Below are 10,560 nucleotides of genomic sequence, written 5' to 3'. Positions count from 1 at the left end.
AAGTGGATTATATTAGAAGGAAGCTTAAGATCAATAATTATAATCTCTGCATTTCACAGAAAACTACGAGACCCAAATAAATTAAGAAGCCCCAGTGATTGGTGAATTTACCACTAAGTTCCTGTAATTAGTTAAATTACCTCAGGCTCAGCATCACTGACTACTCTCACCATTACAGAGGCTAATATAATTTAATCTTCATTGGTTCTGATGAGATCTCAGTTGAGTCATCTTTCCCTGGCCTCTTGTCTGGAAGTCATCAGAAAAAGGACAGGGAATTCTCAAATGAGAATCTAAAATTTGCAGTGAAAGAAGTCATGTGGCACACTTTATGCAACTTAAAAAAATTTTTTTTAGTTGTAGATGAACACAACACCTTTATTTTATTTAAAAAAATTAAATATATGTATATTTTTAGTTGTAGGCGGGCACAATACATTTATTTATTTTTATGTGGTGCTGAGGATCGGAACTCAGTGCCTCATGCATGCTAGGCAAGCACTCTACCACTTTTAATTAGATGTAAGTTTGAACTAAATTATAAAATTACAAAATTCACAGTAAGTACAGAGTTGTCCTGAGAAGGACTTACCAAGAATGGCTTAATATCAAAGCCTGTTTCAGTAAATTGTAAACTAAGTTTTCCTATTGTATTTATTTGGTAAGGAAAAAAGAAATCCACTAGCTTTTTTCAGGATGTTTTGAATTATACAAGTTTTTAGTCTTCAGAGATTCATTCTACATATTAACCATGGCCTTCTGTGTACCATAAATCCCTTCTCCACTCATTCTCAAAATACTAGTGGACTGGGGAATGTTCCTTAGTGGTAGACTACTTGCCCAGACAGAAACGCTGGTTTTGATCCCCAGTACTGTGCAAAACAACAGAAACAAAACACAAACACACACCCACAGCCTGATTTTAACATTTGATGCCAACATGTGGGCCAAGTAGATACATCCAAAACTTATTAAAATACACACACCTGGGAACACTGAAAACCACCTCCCCACATCCAACCTGACTGAAAGCAGCAAACTTCACCAGAGGCAAGCAATTTCAGAAAGCAATTCCACAGTTCTTACAATCATAAGTTTTTGTTTTGTTCTGTTCTGTTTAACAGAAACCAGAACAGGGTTCTTGCCCTGAAAGTTTTCCTGTGGAAAATGACCTGGAAACAGTAAGCCTATGGAATGTTCACCTTTCAAGTAAAGAGCAATAACATAGGTGTGGGTCCAGGGATAGCACGACAGGTATTTGGGCCAGTGGGTCTCAGTCTCTGCACAGGAATCAGCATTATGAATCAGGTAATGCTTTGTTGTGGGGGCTGTCCTGTGCATTACGCACGGCATCAGTGCTGGCTGCTTCCCATTAAATGCCAGTAGCACCCTTCTCACATCATGAAATAAGCTTATCTTCTGATATTGCCAATAAGTTGAGTAGGGAGTTGAAGAACTGACAACTTCTCACCTGTACATTAAAGATGAAACCCAACTCGATCATTACTTAAAAATGCTAGGGATCAGTCGCCGAGCTAAAGAAGCCCCCAAACGCGTATTAACACGTATCTGAAGACAGAAGAGACACTTGCCCATTCCTCCGCCTCTCAAGGATCCTTTATTAAGCCAAAGGTTCCATCAAGGACTCGGTAGGGACTTCCTGATCCTAACCACAAATGCACTCGTGACCACGGTCACATCATACCTAACAAAGGCTGATGGGCCCATTGTGCTTACAGCCCTTTTCTGATGACTGAAGTGGCTCTGAAAAGAGCCTTTGGGGTAAAGCAGTTGTTGTGTCGCATTCCTTGTGTACCCTTACTTGGAGCTGGTGTACTTGGTGACCGCCTTGGTGCCCTCGGACACGGCGTGCTTGGCCAGCTCCCCGGGCAGCAGCAGGCGCACGGCCGTCTGGATCTCCCGCGACGTGATGGTCGAGCGCTTGTTGTAGTGCGCCAGGCGGGACGCTTCGCCGGCGATGCGCTCGAAGATGTCGTTGACGAACGAGTTCATGATGCCCATGGCCTTGGACGAGATGCCCGTGTCGGGGTGCACCTGCTTCAGCACCTTGTACACGTAGACGGAGTAGCTCTCCTTGCGGCTGCGCTTGCGCTTCTTGCCGTCCTTCTTCTGCACTTTCGTGACCGCCTTCTTGGACCCCTTCTTGGGAGCGGGGGCAGATTTCGCTGGGTCCGGCATTTTTTTCGTCGCGGAGAACAGACGAACTCGGGAAGAGATAATCGCCGACTGCAGCAGAACCAGCTGGTTACGCGCTACTTATAGAGCCCGTATGCAAATGAAGACTCCCACGACACTGCGTTTTTTATTGGTTAATTTACAACAGTGTCGTCATAGAGGGGCGGAGTCCATGTAAATAATAGATTCCGGTTGCGCTTCCTTAGTGGTCATTAGAACAGAAGTCTTATTAGCCAATCAGAATACTCCACTTCAAATTAACCAGTAAATTACGTACAGCCGTGGTTCCACTTGTTTGTCCCCCCCCCCCCCACTAAACCGTGGATTTCTAGAAGGAATTTTTAAAGCACTAGGTAAAGTTAACTGCCCCTTACTTTTTTTAGTTGTAGATGGACACAGTATCTTTCTGTGTGTTCTAAGGATCGAACCCGGTGCCTCCTAAAGCGAGGCACGTGCTGTACCACTGAGCCACAACCCCAGCTGCAGCCCCTTAATTCTGCAGTTTTTCTTTATATACTTGGTTTTTCTTTAACGATCCTCAACTCTTTTTTGAAAACCGGCAGGGACCCACTTCCGTTTTTAACTGCTTTTCGAGTTATATTGTGTAACCATGAATCACGTTACAAACTAGTTTCATGTAATTTCTAAATGCAAGACGAATCTTGAATCTTAAAGGGTATTTTCCCGGCCTGGACCTCAATACTAACACAGGGCTCAGCGCCGAAGACGTTCCCTCACGGAATAGGGAAAGCTAGGCCAGCACACGGGAGACCTGGCCGGGAACAAGACCAACTCGCCTGTAGCTAAGCGACCAGATTAGAGTGTCGGGATTCCTCCATGCCCCTCTGGGGCGTCCCTGAGTTGAGTGTTCAGACAGCGCAGACTGCGCAAAGCGGGTGCAGCTGCTCTTACTGAGAGGTAGGTGGCTCTGAAAAGAGCCTTTGTGCGGACTGCTCAGCACAGGACTTAAGCCCGCTCCCCGCGGATGCGGCGGGCCAGCTGGATGTCCTTGGGCATGATGGTGACGCGCTTGGCGTGGATGGCGCACAGGTTGGTGTCCTCGAACAGCCCCACCAGGTAGGCCTCGCTGGCCTCCTGCAGCGCCATGACGGCCGAGCTCTGGAAGCGCAGGTCGGTCTTGAAGTCCTGCGCGATCTCGCGCACCAGCCGCTGGAACGGCAGCTTGCGGATCAGCAGCTCGGTGGACTTCTGGTAGCGCCGGATCTCGCGCAGCGCCACGGTGCCGGGCCGGTAGCGGTGGGGCTTCTTGACGCCGCCGGTGGCCGGCGCGCTCTTGCGGGCCGCCTTGGTGGCCAGCTGCTTGCGCGGGGCCTTGCCGCCGGTCGACTTGCGCGCGGTCTGCTTGGTTCGGGCCATGCTTCGCGGGGTTGGGAGGAGCGAGGAGCGAGCGAAGGCGGTCCTACTTATAGACGAAGCCGCGCCTTGATTGGGCAGGAGGAGAGGAATCTCTAGACTTGTGGTCTCATTGGCTAGAATTCGATCCCGCTTACTGAGACTATTCCCTCATTCCTTCCCCCTTTCTCTACAATTTATGGACCACGAATATCTCTGTAAAAACCTTTCCTTTCAGTCGATGTAACTTTGTAACAATAATTTATAAAGCATTTACTCACTGTATATTTTAACAGGTTTCAGCTAGTTTCAAGGTACCTGTGACAGGAACTCTCCTTCCATAACATTTATTTAGCGTTTGTTACTGTGCTCCGCAGTTTAGATGCATTGTATCGTGATGCAAGCTTAACAAAACACTATGTAGTGGAAAGAATGAAAAATTATATTTACCTGACTTAAACTCGGCCAAAGCCCTGTTTTATCTTCAGTATGCTGACCAATGTTCTGTTAAAACTTCCGCCTTCCTTTATTTTTTACCTCCTGGGGATTCTGTCTCCTCGCCTCCACATCAAAGGCCGATTAGGTCCTGCAGATGAACCGCGAATTGGTCAAAGATGGATGAGACCAGACAGGAGTTTCTCCTTTCCAATAGTTTCCAATAGTCAAGTGCTTATCAGCCAGATGACAAATTAAATGAAGTTTCAAAGCACATGAATTATTCATTGACCACTGAGTGGCTATTCAATAAAGATAAAATGTTTCCTAATCCTTAAAAGTTTAATATTTTCTGTATTTTCTACAAGGACAGTGAAGATTCTTTGCCCTTTAGTCATTTCATAGGCCTTAAATTGTTCCTGGAAAGTGCGTGTCATAAAACAATGCATAAAGATCTCTATGGATAAGGTAAAAGTTGTTTTTAGATAATACTTTTAATCGCTTGTTTTATTGAAAAATCATTACATATAAACCTTACAAGAGCTCAAACCTAATAACAAAAGCAGGCCCAAGAGGCTTAAAACTTACCTTAATGGTGTCAGTATGAATTATCTTCTCCTTAATGATATCAAAGTCAAATGGAAGTGATTTTAAGTGAACATTTCACACAATGTAAAAACTTGTTAGCTTAATCTCTTCAAAAACCCTTCATAGGTAGCAACCTCTTAGGGAGATCTAAAATACAAAACATACAAAAGTGTGACTCACGTGGATAAATGTTATTCCTGTGGTGATTTTGTAATGACTTTCATATACTGAGCACTACTCTGTGTTTAAAAGTCCGTCTTTGTAAACTGTATTACTTAACCCAACTCTGTGAAATAACAGAGTTCGAGACCTTTAAGAAACAATGTATGGTTTGATTGCATGAGGATAAGAGGGAACTATTTTGAAATACAGAATCCAAGTCATGGAATTTATTTCACTTTTTTTTTGGAGGGGGGGGTGCTGGTTACTGGGGATTAAACTCAGGGGCACTCAACCACTGAGCCACATCCCTAGCCCTATGTTGTATTTTATTTAGAGACAGGGTCTCAGTGAGTTGTGTAGCACTTCACCTTTGCTGAGGCTGGCTTTGAACTTGCAATCTTCCTGTCTCAGCCCCCTGAACTGCTGGGATAACAGGCATGCACCACTGTGCCTGGTTTTTATAACGTAGAGAATAAGAAAATTTCAAGTCTTCCTCTGGTTTAACTTTTTAAAAAAGCAAACTTATAAGAATTTCTACTTCGACTTCTCAAAAAAAAATCACTTTATAAATTCTAAGGCAACAAATTAAACAAAACAATCAGAATCAGAATCATGAATTTGCAAAAGCCATAGTTAACATTTTTTGGAATACAATTATCTCTGATGTAATTGTTACCTTAGAAATCACCTTCAATGCAGAATTCAGATACATGTCAGTTCAATTTCACCTACTCCCCATATTGGACACTAGAGTGATATTCCTATGAAAGTTCTGTTTTTATCAGTAGAGGTGTATGATGAAGATGAACCTCTGCTTTTCTTCAGCTGTGGGAGAGAGAGGATATTTCTCTTTCTGAAATTTCTGAAGTTTCTTTCATCAGATATCCATTATTGGGGATTATATCCAGGGACACTCTACCACTGATCTACATCCCCAGCCTTTTTTTTTTTTTTTTTTTTTTTTTTTAGGGACAAGGTCTAGGCCCAGTCTGGCCTTGAACTTGCAATAGTCCTCCCTCTGTGTTCCCAGTCACTAGGAATTACAGGTATATGCCACCATGCCCAACTTTCATCAGAAGTTCTAAAGGCCTGTAGTTTGAAGGCTAAGAACTTGAGTTATATTGTTACTTAGCATGGGTTGTATTGGGAGGTGAGAAGGAGACATGAGAAGCTTAAACTTTTCTTTTTTTTTTTTAATTTTTATTAGTTGTTGATGGACCTTTATTTTATTTACTTATTTATATGTAGGGCTGAGAATCGGACCCAGTGGCTCATGCGTGCTAGGCAAGCGTTCTACCACTGAGCCACAACCCCAAACTTTCTATACAGGAAATAAGCAAGTGAAAATAATAATTGTTATTATTAGGAATGCAATGTTTTGAACATACCTATTTATTTTTAATACAAATGTAAAGGACTAAGTTACATAGATGGTAAGAGAAGACAGTTTGTTTGGTGTTGGTCTTCATGTACCTCCAGGGTTATAAGCATTCCAAGACCATTTGAATCTTGGGTTTGTGGGTTGGTCAGTCCTCATGCCTGATTTGCTTTCATCTTGACTGATCTTCAGCCCTGGACCAAACTGCGAAACCATAGGATTTTAAGCTTCTTTCTTTATTCCATTCTGAAATAAACTCACTCCTTCAATGTACTGCCATTAGATAAAAATTCACCAACATTCTCCATTCTACTGGTCCTTAACATTTACTGATCATATTGAACAGCTTAGAATTTATATTTATATTTATTATTACATAACATATCCTACTGGAATATAGTAAAATCAAGTAAATTTTTTTTAGAATCAAGAAATGTTTTCACACAATATTTCAAAGCTATATAAATTTCATTCCACCAGCCATCCTAAGCTATATTGGAGAGAGGTTAAGAACCATATATTTTGAGTACTATATTTTTTATTAAAATTGTGGGGGAAGAATAATATTTTTCTCCAACTCCCCATAGGTTCTTAGTTGGAACTGACTGCATAACAAAAGAGATCAATAAAAGAAAGACAAATGTTTTGAATTATTGAACCTACACAAGGCAGTACCCCAAGATGGGTAACTCAAAAGGGTGGTTAGAATTTGGGGTTTGTGTACTTAATAGTTGAAAGGGAGAGGAGAGAAAGGACACTTAGGGAAAAGCAAATGACTTTTTAGAAAGATAAATAGCATTTAGGAGAGTAAAGGACACCACATTGTATTCCTGTGACAATGCCTGTTTGGGTGTGGCACCAACTCCTCATCTCTGGAAAATCAGAGTTCCTCCATGGGAAAAACTTACAACAACTGAGTTAAAGAAAACTCAGTGTCTTATTTATTTTTATGTGGTGCCAAAGATCGAACCCAGGGCCTTGCTCGTATGAGGCGTAACCCCAACCCCAGGAGGCTCTGTTTTTAAACAGATAAGGGATTTCAGGAACTCAAAATGCCTTCAGCTCAAAATTATTCTTGTGCCAAAGTGGCAATTTGGGGGTACATGTTGCCGAAAGCTCAATCTTTGTCCCCTATGCCAATCCATTAACAAGGACACAATTTTAAGAAAAAGGAAAAAGGTTTATTGCTTGGCTAGCAAAGGAGAAACACATCGGACTCCTGTCCCAAAGGCTGTGATTCTGCTCATCATCAGGAACAAGGGGCTTTTATAGAGGTGATTCAGAGAAATTGAGATTAGGGAGGAGAGATCTGGAAGAAGATCAGGGAAAAGATGATGAGGGAGAAGAGGTTGGTAAAAAGAAAAAAAAAATGTAAGTTTCAAAGCCACAAGGGATATAGTCAAAGCATCAAGTGAACCGTTATAGTAGCATATCCTTATCCCCTACAAAAGGGAATATACACATATCTCTTATTTTGACTAGGATCCTTTTCCCTTTTGACTCCAAAATTATCATTTCTGTGAGCCATGGCTTATGTTTATGATGTTGTAATTTGGTAATGTCTTTCTTACTAGTATTTAAAAGTCATTAAATGTAGGAACTGTTCATTCTTTAAATGAGTATTGAACTACATGTCAGTTTACAAAGAGAAAACGAAAATCACTTCCAGGAAGGAACACAAAGTCAAGAGGGAAGTATGAAAGATAAAAAGAGATGTAAAATAATATGATGTTCTGTAGGAGTTGCCAACAGGTCAGAAAAGAGCAAGTTTCTCTGCCTAGAAGCAGTCAAGGGAGAAGGGATCTATTGTGAATACTAGGGTGTTGATTAGGCACATAGGCATAAGGATGTAGTGATACATCCATTCAGTGGACAAAAGAACCACCATTATTAGGAGGATAAGTCCCTTCAACCCCTAAGGTTTTGAATTGAAACATGCTGATTCTTGGAGATTTTCAGCTTTGGGCTTAAAATGACTGAATCTGTATGTCTGGAGCCTAGAAGTCTGGTTTAAAAAAAAAAAACAAAAAAACAACTCTTAAGATTTATCAGAATATAGAAAGTAGTTAGAACCAAGAGATGGAAACAAAGCATCTGACTTTTAATAAGAAAAGTTAATCATAAACATTTTTCTGGAAAAAAAGATCTTTATGGTGCAGAAACCAAAATATTTTCTCATGGATTCTCCTACAGAGGGCCATGGTAATGCACTAAGATCTCCAATCAATTTTTTAGGGCAGTTTCTGGTAAAGCACAAGTCTCCTTGCAAAACCGAATTCAGCAAACTTTGGTAGCTCCCGGAGTGAGAGGGTGGGTGTCTCAACCTGGACAGTTTGGATGCTAAACTGGCTGAAAATAAGGGTTGATTTCAGAGGATCTGTAAGTAGATGTGGGTGTGGAGACTACCTCTCAGTCTGCTCTACTTTTCCTATGCTCTGCAGAGCTGTGGACGACAGTGCGTTGGGGTTCACCAGCCCCCAAGAGAAGGCTTGGCAGTATCCTAAGACCAGTTTTCCTAGGACCTGATTCCTGGTTGGATTGAAATATTGTGCCTCCAGCAACAAAATAGTGCACAGACTGAAAAATCGCAGCGACCTTCTCCCTCCGCTCGTCCTCCACACATATCCCCAAGGCGGCTGCCCTGGAGTCTGTCCACCAAGTTTCTGGAACCGTCCTGGCTGCAGTTTTGTGTGGCCAGAGGGTTTGGGACTATGGTTAAAACGGAATCCGGCGCTGCTCTTTTTTCCCTTCTCAGCTCTGAAACCCATTGGCTCTTGCTCCAGTCTTCTCCCACCAGAGCTTTTTCACTTAAACCCAACTTATGGCCTTCCAGAATCCAGACAGAAAAAGGAAGCGTAAAGACTGCGGAATCCGGAAGCTTGGTGCTGGGATCCGACCTTTCCCGGGAGCCACGGAATGTCGACTTCAACAAACAACAACAAATAAACCCCCCAACGTGGAGGGTCCTGTAGGGGGCGGAGGACGCAAGAACAACAAAAGAGCGCGAGCTCTCCGCAGGGCGGGACCATTAGAATCTTCCCGCCGGCGCGCTTTCGGTTTTCAATCTGGTCCGCAGCTCTCCTATAACAGCGCAGGCCGCGGCCCCCAAGGACAGTCCTCGGAGCGCAGCAGCCATGTCTGGGAGAGGGAAGGGCGGCAAGGGCCTGGGCAAGGGCGGCGCCAAGCGCCACCGCAAGGTCCTGCGCGACAACATCCAGGGCATCACCAAGCCCGCCATCCGCCGCCTGGCCCGCCGTGGCGGCGTTAAGCGCATCTCCGGGCTCATCTACGAGGAGACCCGCGGCGTGCTCAAGGTGTTCCTGGAGAACGTGATCCGCGACGCCGTCACCTACACGGAGCACGCCAAGCGCAAGACGGTCACCGCCATGGACGTGGTCTACGCGCTCAAGCGCCAGGGCCGCACCCTGTACGGCTTCGGAGGGTGACCCGCCGCCTGCGCTCCAGCTCCACCTCCAAAGGCCCTTCTTAGGGCCAACCACGTACTCCACAAAGAGTTGGGCACTTGGGTGTCGGGCCTCGGAACCGGGAGGCGGTCCTGTGGGTCCCCATCTGCACTGAGAGGCAGGTACCGTTGCCAGGGGAGAAAGTGAAGCCCCAGGGCCCGACTTGATAGCCAAGTAGCTTTCCATTTGGGTGGTTTTTTTTTTTTTTTTTTTTTGTACGCTCTTTTCTTTGAAAAACGAGCTGTGCTTTAGGCCTAAGCACTACTTTGGAAGTTTTTATGTAGTCTCGTCATCTCGGCTTGGCGCTATCCTGACTATTGTGGCTGTGGGGAGTAGGACCGGCCCTGTGATTCTAGTCCAAGGCTGGCCTGTGAGCTTCAGCGATCTTTGGGGGCTTCATTTTCCACCACTTTACAAAAAGGGAGGGGGTCAGGTACTTTAGTTCACAGGTGACCCGGGTATGTGGCTTGTTAGAACCTGTTTAGCTTAGAATGGGGCGTCTGCAGGAACATGCTCACCATCAATATAGAAGGTGCAGTTTGATTTTGACAAAGCCAAACCAAAAAATGATTGTGTCTGTGGAGCAAAGTACAGTAAGCCATTCTCTATACTTCGTTTGTCCTAAACTGTCCTGATTTGTGTTGAACATTGCAGCTATTAACATTTGCATGTAAAGTTCTGGGTTGTGTGTGTGTGTTTGCATTTATGGGCTTATGATTTTACAGCAAAAATTAGCCTACGTATGTAATTCGGTAAAAACCCAAAAGATAATCACTTTATTAGCTGCTCTTAGCAACAAACACTTGAGGGTGAACTACGTTTAATACATGGTGCTTCACAATGGAGATATTAGCAAAGTAAGGGATACAAGATTTGCCCTTCAGGAACTTAAACAGCACAGGGGAAAAAAGAAATACACAATACATAAGTATAGACATACTTATATAACATAAGAAGTCTAGTAGTACAAGAAGCATATATTCA

General features: G+C 43.5%; 3 protein-coding genes across 3 annotated transcripts; 1 reads left to right on the top strand and 2 right to left on the bottom strand.

The window, feature by feature from the left end:
• Nucleotides 1-431: 431 nt before the first annotated feature.
• On the bottom strand, nucleotides 432-2,240 carry LOC113177329 (histone H2B type 2-F). The gene has a single exon (XM_026381863.2). The coding sequence runs from the start codon at nucleotides 2,197-2,199 to the stop codon at nucleotides 1,819-1,821; it is 381 nt and encodes a 126-aa protein (XP_026237648.1). The 5' UTR covers nucleotides 2,200-2,240; the 3' UTR covers nucleotides 432-1,818.
• A 922-nt stretch (nucleotides 2,241-3,162) lies between these two features.
• LOC113177333 (histone H3) lies at nucleotides 3,163-3,573 on the bottom strand. The gene has a single exon (XM_026381865.2). The coding sequence runs from the start codon at nucleotides 3,571-3,573 to the stop codon at nucleotides 3,163-3,165; it is 411 nt and encodes a 136-aa protein (XP_026237650.1).
• Nucleotides 3,574-9,245: 5,672 nt separating this feature from the next.
• On the top strand, nucleotides 9,246-9,674 carry H4c14 (H4 clustered histone 14). The gene has a single exon (XM_026381866.2). The coding sequence runs from the start codon at nucleotides 9,247-9,249 to the stop codon at nucleotides 9,556-9,558; it is 312 nt and encodes a 103-aa protein (XP_026237651.1). The 5' UTR covers nucleotide 9,246; the 3' UTR covers nucleotides 9,559-9,674.
• Nucleotides 9,675-10,560: the final 886 nt, after the last annotated feature.

Source organism: Urocitellus parryii, chromosome 11 (assembly GCF_045843805.1).
Source record: "Urocitellus parryii isolate mUroPar1 chromosome 11, mUroPar1.hap1, whole genome shotgun sequence".
NCBI lineage: Eukaryota > Metazoa > Chordata > Mammalia > Rodentia > Sciuridae > Urocitellus > Urocitellus parryii.
This window is presented reverse-complemented; position numbering and strand designations above follow the sequence as displayed.